Raw genomic sequence first — 22205 nt, 5'->3', positions numbered from 1 at the left:
AGGAACAAGTGTGCTACCTCTATCATCCCCTGCCCCAGGGTTCTGAACCATCACAGAAGAGAGGGCAGAAAGACCATGACAACCAGCATTAGAGAGGGTTGGGGTAAAAGGGTATGTTCTGGCAGGACAGGATTGCTGTACTCACCAACTCAGAGCAGCCTCGAGTGCTCACCAGACCCGCACAAGATCAATCCAGTGAATGGGAAGAGGGTTGTGAATCTGTTCCTCTAACTAAGAGCTACTGACAATTGGAGGCTTCTGAGGAGAGGAGAGTTTGTTTTCCTTAAGGGTGTATCCTCTGGTCAGTCAGTGGATGTCCCCACATCCATGTCTATACACATAACACGAACTGGATTTAGTGGGTAATTACAAAAAAGAAAAGGGGACACAAAGTTGGGAAGTGATAGGGAGGTGGGGAAATGGGACAAGGCAGATGTAGGAACAAAGAGTGAGACTGAATAGATTTAATATTAAGTGTATGGAATTCTCAAAGAAGTAATAAAAATATTATGTTGTCAAAAATAGGGTATAATAGGGTATAATGTATAATAGAATAAAAGCAGGTGTAATTAGAAGATTAGATAGGATGACAGAAGGGCCAATGCAAAGAACACAGGATCTGCTTTAACAGGCTCTGCGCAAACATTAATTTCACTATACGTGACACCAGCAAAGGCATCTTCCTTCATGATAAATAATGAAGGATAAATATGAAGTACCTGGTGATATATACATATACATATATATATTCATAGATCTATTATCTAAATATATCATATATATTTATATATATATATATGTGAAGCACCAGGGTACATAATATATATATATATATATATATATATATATCAAGATAACACTTTCTTGCTAACTTAATAGGTAATACAAATTTCTATGGCTATCAGACTAATTCCCTTCTCTCATCTCATGACTAATAGGAAGTCAGCTTCCTATTAATAACAGGTAATTTAAGAAGTTGTTACTGTAAAGGTCAAATAAAACTGACTTGACTCTTCCCTTCAGCTGTATCTCACTACCTGCTCCCATCAGATCCACAGCACACCACATCACCATGGCTGCTACCCACACAGTGAACACAGAAGAAGGCTAAGGGGAGTCCTTTACTAGAAACTAAAAGAAAAAGAAATGCAGACAAAGCTAAACTGGACTCTACAGCCAGATTGACTAAAAGAGGCCAGATAAGTAGCCAGTACACTTGATGATAGCTGCTGAGTTTTCCAGAAAGCCATGAGTTTACACATTTAGTTCTTTCTAATGCTGTTGTCCACTCCTGGCTTTGTTATGTTGTATGTGGGAAAGTGGTCCCTTCATTTTTTAGGAACAACAGACTGCATGTTGTCCCATCCTGCTCTTTCTGGTCTGGGCAACCTTGTAGCTATGAACCAATCCTAAGTATACCTGGTCCTTGATCTGTTTGTCTCCTTGTGAATCTCCGTAGAGACCGACAGCCTTCTTTCCAGATATATTCTACCACAGCTAGAAGAGTCTTCTAAACTCAGCTGCCTGCTTGTTGTCTTGCCCTCGGGGATTGTAAAGACTTCTGTGGGGTTTCACATCTTATTGCAACACTGGCAGATACAACTGTGTCCTCTGGCAAGTGGTTTGAGTAGAATCCTAAATCCCTCAGGTCCCCAAGATCTCTGAGTGCTGCTCCTGTGTATATGACACCACATTGTTCAGATGTGAGCACTTCATTGCTGTAGAGGTAAGAGTACTTTCAAGAGGTATGACCTGCTAAATTGGATTATAGCGATGAACTTTATTTGTTCCTTTAATCCCTGGTGCCCAGCATGGTATCGGTACACAGCGAATAGGACAGGAGTGCCACCAGACCACAGTCTGTCAAAAAACCACACCGGAAGATACCACCCATCCACAGGGCCTGTCTGTTAGAGCAGAGGTCTGCAGCAAGGGTTACTGGAAGCTGAGGGCAATTCTTGACCACATGCAGAAGGCAGGAAGCTGAGCAGAAGTGAAAAGAGACTAATGAGTTTGAAAGTTGTGTGTATGTGTGTGGGTGGTGGAGGAGGTGGTAGACAAGAGAAAACAGGAATACACTGAGCATATCATCAATTGTTACCAAGGAGTTCCACTTAGTCTCAGTAGCAACTAGTCCATGTAATCAGCTTTCTTCAACTGTGGGGTCTCCATCCATAGATCCAGCAGCCATAGATAAAATCACACTAAAAATAAATCAAGGGTGTCTATACTAAACATGTTCTTGTCATTATTTGCTATGCAACACAAGGTAACAACAATTTACAGAGCACTTATGTTTTATTAGATAAATGATTTGGAGATGATTTAAGCATGTAGGAATATTGCACAAATGATACACATGGCTGTAGTGTGAACGGAATAAACACTGTGCTCTTTCTCACCTGATATTATAGACAGGGCAGAAATTGTTCACATGTGTATACTATATACCAAATTGTTCATGACTAGAGAGTCACCGGAAACAATGTAAGAGTTAGCTTGAGGGACATAGTCCCTGAGCCTGGACTCCTGCTCTTTCTGGGGCAATGGTATAGCTATGGGGCACATAGATGTCATGGGGGGGTATTTCAATGCAAAGGAAGAACCCTGGAAAATAGCCTTGATCAGATATAATAGGGCAGAAAGCCTTATAGAGTAGCGGTTCTCAGTTCTGGCTTACTTGAAAAAAACGCTGGATGAGACTTTTGAATGTCCACATCCACGGCCATCCCCAGAGAGTCCCATTCCCTCAGTCACTGAAATTAACATTTAAATTTTATTTTCTAATTCATCCTGGGAGTGAAACTTGGGGCCTCCCTTCTGCTTGGCATGAACTCTACCTACCCTCAGCTCCAAATGGATATTTTAAATAGTGGCTCAGATACCTTCAGAACAAGAAGCCCAGGTCATCACCACCATGAAGTGGATTCCCTTTGGGACTGTACTTGCTCACAGGTCTTTTCCTGCCCTCATTTTACCAGCCCCAAAGTACAGCATCACACTGATATAGCCCCTGACTTTGACACCATCAACGTTAACACACACAAGTATGATGCATGCTTTGAAAGACTGCCTTAATACACATTTGCTAGTTCACATGAAAGGTCAAGCTGTTGTTAGTGGATGAAGAGTACACAAAACAGCCAGGTCAAGGCCAGCACGTTGTCCTTGGGAGTTCCACTGTCCCAGCTGCTTTGGTGAAATCCTATGGCTCGAGTTATTCATGGACAGAAGTTAAACCTCACATACCTTTTCTGAATGGATTACCCCAGACCATCAAATAAAAATACAGGGTAGTTTAGAAAAGAATCATTGAGCATAATCGTAGATCAGCAAGCAAAAATCAGCAACAGATTACTATAAAAAGGCAAGCAAACACATAATAACAACAAAACAAGCCACCATATTGGATTTACCCACTGCCTGAAAACTACCCCAAGTATAGCCACTCATCTAGGACACCCCTCAAAATATCCATGTGAGTAGGGAAACAAAGCACACAGAGGGGGGAAAATGAGTTGCTGTGGCCCAGGAAGAAAGTATGGCTTGTGCTTGCAGTTGAAATGGCTTCTCAGATGACAGCTGACCATGCCCAGACCCTGAGCTGCCATCCAAATATAGTCATCGATTCAGACAGAGGACTCCTAGATACTTGTCATATCTAATCTAACAGAAAGGCACAGAACATTTTTAACCCAACAGCTCATAATTGTAATGAAATGATTCCGGCCAAGAGGGCCCATTTGTAATAAATGAATTCAAATCAGATTCATAGAAGGTATAATTCAACTATAAAGAATAGCACCTTCATTTTCCATATCGTCTCTTTTCCAAAAGGCAAAATAACTCGGCATTAAAATAATTATTTTTACTTTTCAAGCAGCCCTATGAATAGTTACAGAGACAGTAATATGGCCTCGTGTATATAAAATGAGTTTTTATCTATACTGAAAACTTCAGTCTTCTTTAGCCACGTCACTTCCGAAGGTCCCTCAGTAGAACCAAAGGCCTGTGGCAACAAAACTGATCTCCCACATGAAGCCATTGAACTCTCTGTGCTGGAGAAATTTTCACAGGAAAATCTGAGTGTACCCAAGCTTCTAGATTTCTTGGCTTTACCTGCTCTCTCCTCCTTGTCTGACTTTGTTCAAAATTTAGGAACTGGGGGTCATGTGACCTGGAACCTTCAAGAGTGTTTTCTAATTCTGATAGACATGAATATCATTTAATTCTTTGATACATTGCAAACACTAACTTCCCAAGAAATAAATCACCAATGAACTCTTTCATGGAGACTTAAAAGTTACTTTACATAGAGCTCTAAGACCATGGAGAATTCTGTAAGGCTATAGCACAATTCTTTTCTAGCATGCACAAGGTCCTGGGTTCAATCCCCAGTATTGCAAAAATTGAAAAGACAAAATGAACTGTAACTTTTAAAAACAAAAACACTACCAAATAACACATGGTAGATTTCTCTGAGGCCACATCTGTGGTTTTCCACTTACTGAGAACATGGCCTCTCGGTGAAACAACTGAGTACCACGTTTTACAGATAAAGAAAGGAACATAGCTCATAGAACAGATTAGAAGGCAAGGAAAGAGAAAGGGGTTGAAAGCCAAGCTGCAGAAGTCTGCATGAGGTGCTTATGTTTTTGTTTTTGTTTTTTTTTTTTTTTAAGAAATGTTGAGGTAGTAGCAAACGAATTTAGCTGCTTTAGCATAGAGAATGGTAAGAATTAATGATGGAGGGAAGAAAGGAAGGGGACCATAAGTAACAAGAAAAGATCGTCAGGTGGAGGCGCCTTATAAAATTAGGGCAGTGGAAGAGAAGATTACAGGAGGTAAAAAGTGTAGAGGAGTTCTGTAGAGTAAGATGTGGAAGCAGGAATAAGTTTGTCTACAGCAGGGGAAGGTACAGAAGAGAGAAGAGAGGCAAAATCAACCAGGCTTGTGCTGACTTTTAAAAGTCAGCTACAATAGCAGTCAGGTAAGCACCAGCAGCCATAGTTGAACACGTACGTTGTTGTTTTCCACAAAGCATGAAAAGCAACTATTCAGCTTTTCCTTTTTATTCCCTTTCCCATTACCAAGCCCAGCTGTTAAACATTAGAATTGAAGATCATGAAAACAGGCCAGCAGCTAAAAAAAAAAAAAAAAAAAAAAAAAAGGTAGATGGAAGCTGGCCCTCTGCTGGTAGAACTGTCTTACTGCATCCCAGAAGGCAAAAGCTCAACTTTCTAAGTTTCCGATTTAATTTTCAGGGGCGGGATCTGTAAATTTATCAGTAATATTCCTCCCCTTGTTTATGAAACAAGTCTTTGCCTCTAACAAAAGATTGGGAGAAAAATATGTATGAGGCAATGTTCAAACTCTCCTGCCACTCCTAATGAGTGCCCACAGTTCCTGGGTTTCACATCGGCTGCAGTGATCTGCTTTTGGTATCTTTGAACCACCAATCCCCTGCAAAAGGTGCATTCCCACAAATCAGACCTCAAAGAGCAGATCTGGAACCTTCCTTGAAACAACAAAATAAGGATAACACACTCTTATCTGCTACAAGCTAAGTTTAAAGGGGTGTCCAAAACACGAGAAGCACTTGCAACTCAGGCTGTCTATAAGGACCATCTCTGTTGTCTTTTCTAGGACCATGCAGGTCAAGAAGACAAGGCTTGGGGCCTTGCACGAGCTAAAAGGATGATTTACCTATGGACCTCCTAAGGCAGAAGGGATCCAAAATTAACCCTACGGTTCATGTAAGGAACAGTGGTGTTTCAGAAGCTCTGATTTCTTCCTCAGGGAGAGGCTTGTCTGTGTTGGAAGGATTCCACAAGGAAAAGCACAGGGAACAGGAAGAAGGAAACCCCACCCTCAACATCTCCTTGTAGGAGCCAGGCATTCTGGCTGCAGAATCTGGGTCAGAATGCTTTATTTTCACCATAACCATCAAAGTCATAGGCAGGGCAAACGCATTCACCCCGTGTACACTGTGAGACGTAGTTAAGCTGGGATGTCCCTGAATCTGTCTCCTAGGACCAGAACTGCCTCATTAAAGGGATAAAAGATGATATCTGCTGAGCTGGTGGAAAGTGGTGGCTGCATTTTTATTAAAGTCTCTGCTGCAGCAGGCCCAGTCCCCAAAGGTGCATATTCCAAGCACCCCCCCCCACCCCTCCGCCTGGAGCGTGGAAGTGATTCTCTGTAACTCATTAAGCTAAAACAAAAAGCTTCCTATTGTGTTTCTCACACAGGAATGATGTCGGTGCATAAAAGCTACATGCTTCCTCTTCTTGGTCCCATCCCACAAAAAATACAAAGGCCTCATAATTTGCATGAGGGCCCAAGTGCACAGCACAGGTTTAGACTGGGGAGCTGTGTCTCTATCGGACTCGTGAACGGTCGTGCCCTGGCACGGGAAATCTAGATGCTTCCATTGTAAAAGTAGCCCCAACACAAACTTCCGTCACACATGGTTAGCTCAGAGCAATCCTGTGCCACCACATCCTTCTGGACTGGAAGGAAAATCCAAGGGTATTTAGTTAACTACGCAGTGTCTCATCCGGGTGTGAAACTTGCCATCCCATGGCCCCATGCATACACGGAGTCCCAAGTGTAGACTTCAACATTGCCTGTAAGATTGCAGACCAAAAGAAGACCAAATGACAAAGTCGTCCCAGAAAACTGGTATCGGAAATCACACAAAGTAACTGGCCACTTCTTGGGCCCGCAAAAGGCCCCTGGCATGCTCAAATGCCCCTCTTTCTGGCTTCCTTTTCCTCTCTTCCTTACTCCTTCCCCTTGAAGCCATGTGCAATGGGTTCTGTCCCCAGATGAAGGAAGGCTCCCTACCTGAGGGTGGCGCTCTCTCCCTGCCGGACCGTCACGTTGTCCATAGCTTTGGGAAAGGTGGCATCTCCGCTGCGCACCGGCACTCCTGTGGGTACAAGGAACAGCAGCCTGAGAGACACGACCACGAGGCACTTCCAGGGCAGGAACAGGTACCCACAGACCCCCATTCTCGACCGCCACAACTTCCCAGAACTCTTGCAGCTGCACGGTCCTTGTCCCCTGCCCTCTCAGAATAGCCGGAAGTGTTGAGGGACGAAAGCACACAGAGAGCAAAGCAGGAGCTGGGAGCGGGAGAAGGCAAGGCTGAGTCCAGGCTCTCCGGAGTCTAATAATTCTTCCTCTGCTCCAGCCTCAGCTTTCCAGCCTGGCAGAACCAGATGCCCCCTCCTGCATCCAAAAAAGAGCTTTCTCAACGCTCCCTGGGGCGGAGGGAGCCCGGGAGGAGTGAGAACACAAAAAAAAGGAGCAGGGACGAAGGTCACAGATTGTGCGTTCTCTGCCTCTCTCGGTGAAGCTACTTTAAGATTCAGTTGGGCGCATTCTGCAGAGGTCTGGCATCAAAAGTTTATAACCCAAAGAAGGCAAGTGTCTCTGACAGAAAGGAGATGTCATAAAAAAAAATAAAAAATAAAAAAAAAAGCTCCCGATTTCAAGGAGAGGAGAAAATGTTTTATTAGATCACACACATGTTTGGATGGAGTTAGAAAACAGCCCCGAGTCTCGGATCTGGACCCCAAGGCGATAAAAAGTTCCACACGGTGACCCGCAGCAGGTGTAGCCCAGTTCCTCTGCTCCGAGGCTGTCCTCCCTGTAGCCCAGTGGGCGAGTCCTGCCAGCCCGGCCCTCGCCAGCCCGCGGAGCACCGTGGCGCAGGCTCTAGCGCGGGGAGCTGAGCGAGCGGACTGCGGCCCCCCGCCTCCTCCAGGGACGCTGCACGGGATGCGGGGACGCGCGGACGCCACGCTCAGCGGCCGCCCCCAGCTTCCGCGCCGCCTTCCTCCGGGGAGCAGCCCCGACGCGCGCGGGCCCGGACCTCCGGGGTTGTCATGGCAGCAGCAGCATCCCTGACCACCACTTTCTCCCGGTGTCGACTCAGAGCAAGCCGGCTGGCGGGTGGCGCGGACTGCTGCACGCTCATTCTGGCGGGTGCGGGGCGCGGGCGCCCACCTTAACCCCCGCAGCACCGGGACAGAAGCATCCACCGAGGCCCGGATCCCCCGAGGGAAGGTGCCTAGTGACTCAAAAAGCTCTGCTCTCCCTTTGTACCCCAGCGAGCTGAGGAGGTGCTGAGTCCCTCTCACTGCTTCCCCTGATATGGGTGGGGAGATAGAGGGGAGGGCTGGAGAAGGAGTTCTGGGGAAAGCAGCAAATTGAAAACTGACACTGGCACCTTCCCTCTGCAATGCCATACAAAAGTTGTCAGACCCCACCCCGGAGAACTGAAGTGCCTTCGCCACTCCAGGTAGCTAAGCCAGGGTGGATGCCCGCTGTCCATTCAGACTTTAATCCTAAGTGTTTCCTGGGCCTATGCAAAAAGCTGCAAAAAGCTGCTATAAGCTTCCTGCTCTGATGGCCTACCTAGAAACACATAATGCCCCTTCACTCCATTTCTGTGTCTCTAGCTGGTAACTGAATTTCTCCTTACAAGGCAACATGCAAAATAATCCCCACTATCTGTGGATCTCATTGTGGTGAAAAGGAAGAGCTGGGAAAATCACGTGGAGATCCTAAAGAGTAGTAGAACTGGACTTCATAAAATCCGTCTATGGCTTTCTGATCACAGGAGAGAGCATCATAATAGTGAGTGCCAAGAGGGAACTCCGGGATACAGTGTTCCTAGAGGCCAATCGCTAGGTTGCTTTGGGCTGAGATCCATCTCCTTCAGTCTAAACCCAAGAGCGCCAGCTTTCCTTGGGCCTGCCATTATTCTTGCTCCTGTTCTGCCTGGCAGAAGCCTTCCCTCTCTGTGTGGCACTCATGCCTGTACCCTAATTTAATGGTTGCTATGTGCGTCTGCTCTACTGTACTTTTTTTTTTCTCGGAGCCTTTTGTTAAATTAGGCAGGGCTCCGCACAATTGCCAAAATGAAATGTAATTCAAAAATAAGCATTAAGCTCTTCGTGTTTATTACTTTAGTTGCCCAAGGATACAAAGGCATTCTACCTGCTCTCATTTCCAAGGGGCTGAGAAAAAGAAAAAAATAAAAATAGTGCCCCAGTCCTACTTGTAAAAATGCTTAGCTCATGTACACGTTTTAGGCTTAAAATTTTTAATTAGAACGTCTTACCTTGGAAGGATAGAGTACTTATCACTAGTCATATCAGCTAGAGTGAAAATTATATTGGCAGAACAGGTATGGGAGACAAGACTCCTTCATGAGGTCTTGGGCTGCAGGGTTGGGAGAAGAAATGGTGCACACAGGGATTGGGTGATGCTGGGATCACGATCAGCATTTGGGGAGCACGACCAGCATTTGGGGAACACGACCAGCATTTGGGGAGCACAACCAGCATTTGGGGAGCACGACCAGCATTTGGGGAGCACGACCAGTATTTAGGGATTACCACTGTTCCCCCAGCCTCTACATTCCCCTACATCCAAGAAAGCTGAGGAAACACCCACCAGTTTCAATACATGTTCTTTATCCAGAAAACAATCGGAGTTTTCTGTACATTCACAATTCTCTGTACCCTGTGATGCTGGGATCCAGGATCATCACATAGAAAGGCTCTTTCTTGTGTTACTCTGTACTAAGCTGACAAGGGTTCCTGCACTTAGAATTTCTTGTCACCGAACTGAACTTATATCTTGATTGGGGGAGGGAATATAAACAGAGTCTGGTCGGAAGGCAGTTCCCTAGTCCTCTGTCTGACACTCGGTGGCTACATGCTTGGATCTTCTCAGACACCTGTTTGTCTGATGCCTTATCAGGAAGTGAGGGTGGGGCCATTGCTGTACTAACTGAGGAAAAGTGGCTTGAGATGGGAAGAACTATCGGAGATATCAAGAAAGGAGAAAAGTGTACAAGGTTCCAGATGAGAAAGGATGACTGAGGCTAGTAAAATCTGAGGCAGAGATGAACTGAAGTCAAGAGAAAACTCCTCAGTAACACACCCTGAGGCTGGTGCCTGTGAAGGAACAAGCTAGGAGGCTACTTTCCTACTTTCCAGGCCAGCTTTCTCCAAGTAAGGACTTCTGGAGACTGAAAGAACAAGGATCTGGCTCTATACTCGCCTGTTATAATGACTCCCGGCTTAGTCTCGGTGACAGAATAAATCTGACTTCACAAACTTGTGAGTCAAAGAAGGAACTGCAAAGATCTTGTCTGTATGTTAATCTTCATCTCTTGTCTACAGCATTGGAGGAAGCGGGCAGAGTCCATTCATTTGTAAGACATTGCTATGAACTAGTAGAATGTAGGGCTAAAACTTAAGATTAAATGGGAAAAGGAAACAGAGTTTACAGTGAACATGATTAAACAGTTTTTTTGGCCAGGAATATTCTGTCAAAAGCTTTGTCCTATGGCAGTGATAGGATAGACTTCTAATTTACATCTACTTGAATACATGAATTTATATGTAGAGACAATTTATCATATGGTTGGGATACTGGCTTTGAAGTTCGTTGTTGTTGTTGTTGTCGTTGTTGAAATATTGAGTCCTCATGTCTCTGTCTCTGTCTCTGTGCAATTCATACCAAATAATACCTATCTCCTGGAAAGAGTAGGGAGTAAGAATGTATCTAAGTATAGCCAGAACTGTACTTAATCAGAGTGGAGAAAGTGACCAGCCCTCAAAAGAAGAGAATATTCTTTACAGTTCCCAAGAGAAGGGCCATAGCACCCAGTGATACTCATGGTCTGGGGATGTAGAAAGTAAGAAGAAAGTGTGGCAAGAGACTGGGCAAGTGTGGAGGCACTGGGCAAGGAAGGGAGGAAAACTGGATTACATATTTTGGTAGGCTCTGTGGGTGACCTCCAGTAATCCCGAGCTTGGCCCTTGGCTTAGGGTAAGAAATGGCTTCTTGGTCTATGAGGAAGAGAGAACGTGGTTCTTCTATCCAGGAAATGAGGTGGTCTTGGGAGAGCCAGTAGCTCTGGAAGTAGAAAGGTCCACTCCAATACATGTGTGGAAGACATAGATTTTGATTAAGTGTATGAATGCACTTAATGCTTGACAGGCTGGGTACCATCATCAACATACTTTATGGTTCTATAGCTTAATGTGTATTTTCATGAAGTAACAGGTGATGTGGAGAAAGGTTTGAGAGAAGCGACATAAAACTCACTGTTCACGGGAGAGCTTCAACTCACCTACACAACCTTTGCTACTTATAACAAGATCCAGAATCCAGGGGCTGTAGTCCACACAAGGCAAGATCACTGGCTACCTGAAGAGAAATAGTTGTGAATGGTTGGAGAAAAGGAATCCTGACAGAAAAGAGTTTGAAAGAGGGAGGAAGGGAGAAGCAGACGGGAAGGAAGGCTGTAAAGAGTTCTGGTGGCTTCCAGATAAGAACTCCAGTGACAGGTGGCAACTTGAAGCAGCAGGTGGTCTCTGCAGCCTACAGATTGAGTGGCAGGGTAACAGGAAGAATCGTCCTACCAAGAAAAATGCAGTCACAGCCTAAGTATGTTCGGTAAAACCTGATGAAATCAGATGGTGAGATGGTGTCCCCATTGTTTTCCTACTTAGGTGAAAACTGTGGTTGGTGATAGATTCTCAATGGCCTCTTGGGAAGAGCAACCCAGCGCAAGTGGGCTCTTGCCTCATGTCACAGAGGGAGAACTAGTCAGCAAAAACATGGCTGCTGACTGTCAGGCATCTTCTGCCCAGAACTTAAACAGTGCCTTGATCTTGATATTTCAAGGCATCTGTGTCCTGCTACACCCGCTGCGCCCTGCATGTATACATAAGGTAGGTCTCTCTCTCTCTCTCTCTCTCTCTCTCTCTCTCTCTCTCTCTCTCTCTCTCTCTCTCTGTGTGTGTGTGTGTGTGTGTGTGTGTGTGTGTGTGTGTGTGTGTTTGGGGGTTTCTAAGTGATGTTGAATCTTTATAAACTGCCTCTTCATGAATCACAGAGTAGGAGATAACCAAGGCAGATAAAAAAAGAAACTAATTTTTAAAATGGCAAAACCTCTTAACTCTGGAAAAGGAATATAGGGATGTAGTTCAGTGAGCAGGGTGTTTGTGTAGCACACAGGAATCCCTGGGTTTGATCTCAACATTACATGGTCTAGGCACAGTGACACGTGCCTGTGATCGCACAAGGGAAGTGGAACAATGAAAATTAGAAAGCCAAGTGCGTTCTCTGCTATACACTGAGTTTGAGGCCAGTCTGTGCTGAATGAGATCCTGTCTCGGTATTTTTTTTCCCTTTGAAAACCCTCCAGCACTATTTCTAATTTGCTCACACATTAAGCCACTTACTAATCTGTAAATATGATTACATGTCTATTTTATGGTGGACAGTATTTAAAGGACTGAAGGTACAGTAGCCCATTAATAACACAAATATTTTTATGTGCCTTTCTGCAAGGGTGTGAATAAGTGTTGAGGTGAGGAAAAAATCATGAAAAATAAGCAAACAGACGTATTTAGATTGGACAATGTGCTGTAAAACAAAGTGTGATGGGAGTTGATGGGATGGAAAGGATGTTAAGTTGAGTAGTGAGAGAAAGCATCTTTGCAGAGGTGACCTCTGATGGGAGACCTGATGGACTATTGGATCCAGCCAAGTAGGGCCATGAAAATGGCTGTTGTGATGGTGACTGGCAGAGGAACTTTAGGTGTAGGCAGAAGGCATGAGACGACTGGATCGTGGGCAGCAGGGAAACCATATAAGGATTTATTCTAAATTCAGTGCAATAACTTCAGAGACTTTCAACGGGCAAGTACCAGGATCTGAGAGATGAAATGGTTGCAAATGCTTTCACCATGCTGCTGGTAGAGAGTGGATTGCAGAAGTACCCAGAAAGTAAAGAGAAGTGGAACAACAATGGTGGTGGGAATAGTAGAATGCAAGGCAAAAGGAAAAAGGGCAAATACAATAGCTAAGATTTACCTCAAATTTGGATTTGGGTGTGGAGTAAAGGAAAAGAACCAAGAGTGATTTTGATAGCTAAGAAGTGCAGTTCTCTGTAATAAGGATGGAGAATGAATGTCCCTGAGGCAATGGGTTTGAGGAGACTGCAGCCTAGTGCAGATGTCAGGATGGTGTGAGAAGGAAGCACCTGAAGGAGCAGTGGAGAACTGGGGGCAACACCATTTTTTCTCATCTTCAACCTGCTTTCCATTTGCTATTTTTAAAGGGGCATTAAAATTCTCCTCTATAAATGTGTCATAGGGACAAAAGAGTCACAGCGTCTTTACTGGACTTAGAGGCTCCCATGCCTTCGCCTGCACTTTAAAAACAAACTACTTCATTACATCCTGTAGGACCTGAGATCGCTACTTAACTGTTGGCATCTCAACGCTTCTTGCCTGTCATCTCTACAGAGTAGAGTGTAGCATGAGGAAATCACTATTTGTTAACAAAATGGAATGTCTCACATTTATAGTGGAAGTGGAAGGACTCGAATTTAGGACCTCAAACTCCATTGTAACTTCATGGCTGTGATTTAGAGCAAGGAAAAGCCTCTATTTTATGGTGTCTGGTGGAAAAAAGGGTCTAGGGCACTGTAGTTAGAGGCTAGACTGATTCCCACCTCAACAGCCTACCATCTGTGCAACATTCCTTCTGCTGCTTAGCTAAACTGGCCTCCAGCTTGCATCTTCATAAATGCAGGCATGATACCAGTACATTTGTACAGTGTTTATGAGTGTCTACCCTAGCCATCTCGGGCTGTTAATGCAAATCTACACCCTGGTGGCTTCAACAAGAGAAACTTCTTTCTTCTAGTTCTGCACCCTAAAAGCCTCGGAGCTCAGAAGGGAGCTCTCCTCCTGGATTCTGACAGCTATTCCCTGGACGTGTATATATCCATGGCACACATACAATGCTCTCTCTGTTACAAAGACACCAGTTCCATAGGCTCAGGATCACTTTTATATCCATACAGAAGTAACCATAATCACCTTCTAAAAGCCCTACCTTCAAATACTGACACATTGGTGGTTAGGATTTCCACATATAAATTTAGTACTACTCAATACAATCCAGAACAATGTCAAATGACACACTGCATGGACTGACCATCCTTCCAGGGACTCACTAAACACTTCATGATGCTAGTCCTTATTTAACAAAAGAAAAAGCACTATCCTTTGATATAACTGGCTTCTTCTCTGAAGTGCCTTTGTGAACAAATGAGCTGTAAAAGTCCAGGACAAAGCATTTTGCAAGAAATGTGGTGTGTGTGTGTGCGTGCGTGTGTATTTGGGCAAATAGAATAAAATGGACTCCATTGTTCTCTCCCTCTCCCTCTCCCTCTCCTCTCCTCTCCCTCTCCTCTCCTCTCCCCCCCCCTCCCCCTTCCCTCTCCCCTCCCTCTCCCCTCTCCCTCCCTCTCCCTCTCCCCTCCCCCTCCCTCCCTCCCTCCCTCCCTCCCTCCTCTCTCTCTCTCTCTCTCTCTCTCTCTCTCTCTTTAAAAATAGCCTATTTTAGAAATAGAAATCACTTCTTCCAAACGAAAAAATTACAAGATCATTACTAAGCTACTTTACCTCAAAGAGCTTGCTTAGTTGTGGATTGCTGTTGGGAAATTCAGGGCCCCACACAGATAGCCAAACTGATCCATAATAAAATTTGTATCCAGCCATTAAGGCAATTTCAAACTGTGTGTTATTCAGAAATGAGGAAAACTTACAGCTTGTGTTTATTGGAGGAGTGTTGTGCCCAGCTGCTCTGTGTGCATTTGGAAGAACCATGAAATAGGAAGCCCATAATTTGAGGTATATTTGTATCATAGAAGCCCATCTCCATAAGGTGGAGTTAGAGAATGGAGTAACTGAGGAAATACCATGGTGTAGGCTGCTGAAGTACTCAGGATGTGGGGATGGACACAGGTAGGAATGTGTTTCAAGTGAGCAGAATGGTAAGGGTGACTTGGCTGGACTAATGAGATGGCTCAGTTGGCAAAGTGCTCATAGCACAAGCAAGAAGATTGGATGGCAGCACCCATATAACAATCCAGGTACAGGATCATGCCTCTGATCCCAGAGCAGGGGATGCAGAGGCAGGAAGATGCTGGGGACTTAGAAAATAACTGTATTATCTAATCATTGAGCTTAGTGTTCAGTGAAAGACTCTCAGTCCTGAATTAGAGAAGCAACTGAGGACACACTAATTTTTTGAAAAACACTTTGTCTTTCAAAAATATATGCACTGTATTTTACCCCACATAATGCACACATGAGCACACACATTTAAAGAAGAATGACAGAGCTTCATTCAGGGGCTAAAAATGTTGCAAAAATTGTAAGAAATATAATTGCATGTGAAACGATACTGTGGATGAGGGTAGGTTCTGTATTCTCAAGATCCAAAAGCAATCCTTCTGCAACAATTGCCCATGCGTGGTTGAAAACATCCTTTCTTATTATCTTTTTGCATATTTTGCAAGTGAAATAAATGATTTTCCTTATCACTACTAACCTAAATTTCAGATGAGTTTTATCCTATGTTTGCCTTTTTCCCCTCCTAGACAGCACCACATTCTTCTTCATCTAGTACACTTCTATCTATATCAGTGGAAAGGCACATTAGTCAGGTCTTAAAAGCCTGACCTTAATCCCAGTCTGCCACTTAAGATGTGAGATCTGAGGTAAGTCACTTACCTGTGAGATTGTGTTTGCTCATGTATAGGCAGCATTAGCAAAGAGCCTTTATAGTTAGGCTTGGTAGTGTGTGTCCCTAATCCCAGCGACTCAGCAACTTGGGAGGCTAAGGAGATAGTGTCTCATGAGCCTAAGAGTTTTAGACTGGCCTAGTTGACATAGCAATGCCTCACCTCAAAATAAATATAACAAAAACAAAAACTAGTTTCCTTGCAGGTTGTGGTAAAAGTGTCATGACATGTATAGGAGATCCCAAGCTGGAAGTCACCTTGATGGCAGCTACCAGATAGTCGATTTTTCTTCTCTATTTTTAATGCCAAAGTGATGAAATGAACAAAACACAAAACAAAATAATCAATTGGCAAGTTAAAACAGTAACGGTAATTTAAAATCAACATCAAAACAAGCACATTAATAGGAAAACAAGACACATAGAATTGCATGTGGAGAGGAATCTACCAGTTTCCCAAAATTAGAGTCAAGTGACAGCTGTGGAATGCAACTGCTGTAACATCAGTCTTGTATCCCCTCACTCGTTCCAAGTCTCCATGTGTATTTCACAAATAGCTGTCTCCCATAAGAACTGCAGGGTCCCTGAGAACAAAGTGTTTGCTCATCTTGATTCCTTTCCTACAGGCAGGATCCTGGCACAGAGTAAGAGCTCTGTAAATATTTGCTGCAAGAGAGAGCTGATGTCTGTTCTGTACAGTCTCTAGAAGGCCAGTGTATTAGTCAGTTTTCTCCTGAGTGACTGAGTTAATTATATAGACAGACAGATAGACAGACAGGCAGATGGATGGACAGACTGGCAGGCAGAGAGACAGACAGACAGATAGACAGACAGGCAGATGGATGGACAGACTGGCAGGCAGAGAGACAGACAGACAGACAGACATTCAGATAGACAGACAAAGAAATGTGAATGGAGATCTGCTAAAGAGCTTGATCATACAATGACAGATGCTGAGGTCATGTATATGGTTTTGCTTGAAAGCTGGAGATGATAACATGGGAATAACATGGTTGGTTCCAAGTCCAAATGTCGAAATGGTGATATGAGTTCTGGTCTAAAGTGAAGTCCTGGAAGATCAGAGCCTTGCTGGTGTTTTGATGTCTATAGAAAAGACAGGTATATTACAGTTTCAGGGCACAGAGACAAATATCTTCCTTTCTTCTACATTTGTGTCATATGTCCCAAGCCCATTGGATGGTGTTCAGTGCCACTAAAGGTAGTTCTCTGCAAAATTGAGACTCACATGCTTGCTTACCACCCGAAATGCCCACATAGGCACACTTAAAACAACCAGGCCTTTTTCTTTCTTTTTTTTATTTTCTTTTCTTTTTTTGTACCAGGTTCCTAGATATTCCTTAATCCACTTGCATTGACATAAAGTATACCATCACGTTTGAGAAACCTGACAAAAGAGACCCAATGCCATCCCCACTAACAGATTCTTCTGGTGTCACTGTTTTTCTTGGCTCCCAAACTCTTCAACATAGTGAACCACAAGGCATCAATTGCATTAGAGCATCTCTCTCTAAAAAAATCTAGAGATTTCTATAAAGACCTATTTTTACAGCCTTCTAGAAAAATCAGTCTAATTACTTTACAGTCACATCTCACATATTTCTATAAATCAAAGACCAAAAACATTTAATTGAGACCTACAATGAACTGTGGTCCACAAACCAGACTTTTCTGTGCCCAACTTTCCTCATTATTATGTGAAGAAAATATTACCCTCCAGTTATTAATAGTATCATAGGAGAAATAAATCAATCATTAGAGTATGATATGAGAAGATTAAGATAGGCACAAGAAGCTTTGGGGTTTGAAATATGGCCATCTAAATTAAGTGAGTCACTAGAAAACATTCTAAGAAGACCTTCCTTGATTGTCCTGTAAGGATCTGATAAAATCATGCCTCCTGCCTCCAGGACTTCTTGCCTTGGAGGTCTGTATTCTCAAACTGCTATCAAAATAAACTCTTCCTGCCTTAAATTGCCCCTTTAAAGGCATTTTGTCACAACAAAAAGAGAAGAAACTAATATAAAAAGGCCATACCAAAAAATGGGGTTGTGGTTGTGATAAACATGGCCATGTGGTTCTGGGATATTTGGGGTCCATTTGCTGGAGGAATGTGAAAGTGTTTGAAGCTTTGGGCTAGGAAAGGATTGGAAGGTAAGCAGAGCTTGAGAGGCCACTCTGGTAGGAATTTGGAAGACCAGAGTACAGAGAGAAAATGGACAGGGGAAGCCAGCTCATGAGGTCTCAAAGGGGGATAAGGACACTATTAGAAACTGGGCAGGGTCATTCATGTTATGGTCTATCAAATGATCTGCTTATATTTGCCTGTATCCTGAGGGCCTGTGTAAGGCTCAATCCATAAACAAGTCACTAATCTCAAGACAGGATAGAATACAAGCTATGTCATCGCCTCCCACCCCCAACTCACTAGCTTTGTCCAAATGTACAGTAAAAGAAAGCCACAAGCAGAGGAAAAAAATAGGTTCTTTGATGAGTCAAAAACAGAGTTTAAATAAAGTTGCAGACAGATTGGGCTCAAAGAAAGAAGTTGCAGTTGGTAAGGAGATTAGCAGCATTAAAGACAAATATCCAGCCCTGCACTGGGACAATAAGAAAGGTACCCCAGGGGACAGATTCCACTCCATCTAGGGGTCTAATTTGGGATTATCTAGATTCACTTGAAGGCTAGACCCTAAGGTGAGAGGTCTTATTTAAGAAAAAAGTCTTGTCCAATGCTCAAAATGATGGGAAAAAGAAAAACCTTGAGATTTTTCATATTTGGTATGCGAGCATAAAAAGTCAAAGTGTCTGTCAGACTCTTGGAGGTTATGTGTTAGAAGTACACAGCGATGCTTAGTGTCACTTGAATATGTGTGTGGAAAGTCTACTGCCGACCAAGGCCCATCCTGAGTGTAAGCAATAACAATACATCAATGAGTCATGAGGATCAAAAGAAAAGATTTAGTGATTCTTCTAGAGATTTCCAGAAATGATAAGGAATATTCTTGCTTTGGAAAACAACTGTTTTGGGGAGTGTTTCAATCTTGAGCCACTCTTGGCCATGTTTTAACCGGGCAGTAGAATTTGCCACTTTTATCCATGTGATATTGCATCCATAGGCATGCTAGAGGTGAGAATGGGGAGGGCAATCATTGTGTAGCAGGATTGGCTTCTTTGTTTTATGTAAAGAAACCCAGAGAGGCCTTCGTGCAAAGCTATGAAAGTGATGTCTAAATTGCAGTACCAATCCAGGATATTTGAGATGCAAGTTCTATGGGGAATGTGCTGAAGGAAAGTTGCAGGCATGGAGGGAAGAGTGGCCATGCATGCTGTAAGAAGCAGAGTTGGGGAGGTGGGGACCATCCCAGCCATTCGAGTAAATCCATCCTGAGCTTCAGACCGTCTGGGTGGAGCTTAAGGATTTAGTGTTTGCTTTACTGGGTTTAGGTCTGGTCTTCCTTTGTTATGACCCTACATGCCACTGATGGAATGAGAATATGTATTCTGTGCCATTGTATATTCAAAGTATGTAACTTTTGTTTTATTTTCTAGGGGCTCACAATTAAGACATTGCTGTTGAGTCTTGAGAGGAGTCTTGGACTTTAGACTTTTATACTGGAATTGCTAAAGGCTATGCAGACTTGGGATTGTGTGTATTTTTTATTTTGAGATAACCATGAGACTCTTAGAATGGGAGCCTTTAAAATTGGTATATTTGGGTGTCAGATTGACAAGGGAAGACAGGCATGTTAATATTGTCAACCTGCTAGGATCTGGGCTCACCTAGGATGCATATCTTTCGACATTCAAAGAAAAAAGAATATTCCTTATTAATTCTGAAAGAAATCACTAATTCTTTGCTTTTCATCCTCATGACTCATTGCTGTATTGCTTTTGCTATACTCAGAATGGATTTTGGTCTGCAGTAGACTTTCTATCTGTGTATTCAATTGACATTAAAGATCAGTGTGTACTTCTAACACATAACCTCCAAGAGTCTGAAAGAAATTTTAACTTTCAAGGTTCACATACCAAATACTAAGATCTCAAGTTTTTTCCCCATCATTTGGGCATTAGATAAGAAAATTTTTTTTTCGTAACAGGAGAGCTGAGACTGACAGTACTTTTAGAGGCAGTCTGGTTTGCTGTCTACTACTATGTTGGAACACGTTATTATTTATATTGTGAGAAGTTAATCATGGGGGAAAGCAGGTGGTGCTACCACATGGCTAACAAACAATGAAGATGGGCTTCGGATATGAGAATTTTAGTCAATACAACATAGCCAGACTTATCAGAAATGGAGCTTATGGTCTATATAGCCATCATAACACCCAGTATCTCAGAATGAGCAGGTTTCTTTATAAGTACAGTTACCTCAGCTAGCTCACCTTTCATTCTGGGGTCTGTGTAGTTTCTCACATCAGCTGGGCACTGGAGTTCTGATCACAGTTTTTGGGATCACACTGTACGCACTGTCACCATCACCATCATTGGACACACACACACACACACACACACACACACACACTCTAGCAGGTGTGTTTAATCTATGGACCCTGGCAGGTTATATATCTCAGGACAACTATGCATATGGTCCAACCCATTTGGAGATGACTTCACATGGTAATGTCAAAGATGAGATGGTAGCAATTTCAAAGGCAAGCTATCCATGAAAGAACCTCTCAGAACTTCATCTGTCACACTGGTATTCCTACTCTTTCTCATCATTTGTTCTCCTACATGTACTTCTCTGTGTCCTCTCAAATCTCCCTCCTGCCATGCATCTAGATGGAAACAGTGTAAGGATGACCAAGGAAATACAAAAACTGTTTCTGCAGATCTAAATCAGAAGGCTCTAATTTGTCCTTGGTGGTAGGAGATACAGTCTGGAGGACAAGGGAAGGGGTTTTGAACTCTTGATCCTCCCTCCACTCATGGAGCATCTAGAAGTATGAAGTCCAGGGAAAGGAAATGGAAAATATAAAGCAAAATAAAAAGAAGGAAAGGGGCAAAGACACTCTAGGTAAGGAACAGAGTGGAGCTAAGCATCAGCAGAGGACAGAGCCAAAGGCACTTTACAAATGCACAGCCAACAACATCTGCAATAAACATACTGAGATGTACACACATATTGAGAAATATTATAATTTTCATATGTATATATGAATATACGAATGACAGACAGACACATACAGAGAGAGAGAGAGAGAGAGAGAGAGAGAGAGAGAGAGAGAGAGAGAGAGAGAGAGAAACTTATTTTAAGGAACTCACTCCCATGATTATGAAGACTGGACATCCATGATCTGCTGCATGGATTGGCAAGTTAGAAACATGGGAATAGTTGAATCTGAGACTGGAGTTTGGGTGATGTAGTTAACTGTTGGAAGAACTCTCCTCTCTCCTGCCTTTGTTCTAGTTAGGCTCTCAACTGATTGGATGAGGCCCACCCACAGATGAACAGAAACTGCTTTTCATAAGTCTGTAGGCTTAAATGTTGATATTGCCTATAAAATGCCAACCCAGAAACACCCTGAGTGTTTGACTAGGAGCCTCTGCACCATTGCCTATCCAGAATGGCACAAAAATCAAGGATCACACATCTCTGTGCAGCTTTGAAGCAGCTATGCTAAAAGGATTAAAACCGGCGTTCCTTTAAGAAGGTCATACTATGAAGCAAAGGGAAGAAAAGGTCCCATCCTCTCATCCTAATATCCCCACCACAGGCAAGCTAATGCCTAACATTTCTGTCTCAAAAGACAAAGCCACCTTTAGCATTTAAAGAATTCAAATTACAAAGTGCTTAGAAAGAGGAAGTACATTGGTGTGAATGGATTTTATCCAAAGTGCAATTTGTTTTCCCTTTCATAAGTGGGGAAGAGGTTCCAAAGAGGTACAGAGCAAGGGGTTAGATGCCGCAGAGAGTGAAAAGGAAAATGGACTACAGAGAGACCAAAAATAGCTCTTTAAGAGACATAATTATTCAGAGCATCAATTTACCTACGTCTACTTTAGAAAAAAATCAGAATCTACACATGACCCTAATACATGGCCCAGATTTAAATGCGGCACCTTGAATCTGGGGGATAGGAAGGAAATTGGAAGGGGACTTTTCAGGGCACACTCTGGCACTGTTCAGGAGGAGGGGGGAACAAGAAGAGAGGCTGGGCTGGGCTTTTCACATTCATAGTAATTTCTATTGTTTTTTGTTTTTAAATGAAGTTGGGTGGTTGCCCGTGTTACGTTCCAGAATGAAAAAATCATCTAACGGACTCATAAATATATAAGGCAAAGCTCCAGTCACCAATTAAAAAGTGCAGTTGGAGAAACACACCTCCATCTTGTCGAAACTGCACGGAGCATAGTGCTTAGATCTCTGTCTTGATCGTCAGGATTGAACTCTGAGCTATATAACAGCACAGAGAGAATGTAGCCTCTGCTCCCTCCCGTTACTGCCATAGCCACTGTGTTAGCATTTGGTGTCTGTAACAGAATACCTATGGCAAAGAAATTAAAGGAGAACAGGTCTTCTCTTGAGGTTTCAAGGTTCC

At 43.3% G+C, this 22205-nt stretch overlaps 1 protein-coding gene across 6 annotated transcripts in view; it reads right to left on the bottom strand.

The window, feature by feature from the left end:
* The window catches only part of Opcml (opioid binding protein/cell adhesion molecule like), a 1104634-nt gene that overhangs the window by 507115 nt on the left and 575314 nt on the right, over nucleotides 1-22205 (bottom strand). For 4 of the 6 annotated variants that reach the window (XM_032909449.1, XM_032909452.1, XM_032909450.1 and 1 more), the window contains exon 1: nucleotides 6850-7818. In XM_032909449.1, the coding sequence (XP_032765340.1) occupies nucleotides 6850-7016 (167 nt within the window). In that variant the 5' untranslated portion in view covers nucleotides 7017-7818. Of the gene's footprint in view, nucleotides 1-6849; nucleotides 7819-22205 lie in introns of those variants that run through there. The other 2 variants (XM_032909454.1, XM_032909451.1) reach the window with 1 other exon arrangement.

This window comes from Rattus rattus, chromosome 8 (genome assembly GCF_011064425.1).
Source record: "Rattus rattus isolate New Zealand chromosome 8, Rrattus_CSIRO_v1, whole genome shotgun sequence".
Taxonomy (NCBI): domain Eukaryota; kingdom Metazoa; phylum Chordata; class Mammalia; order Rodentia; family Muridae; genus Rattus; species Rattus rattus.
Note: the sequence above shows the minus strand (reverse complement) of the source record. Positions and strands in the feature narration are given on the sequence as shown.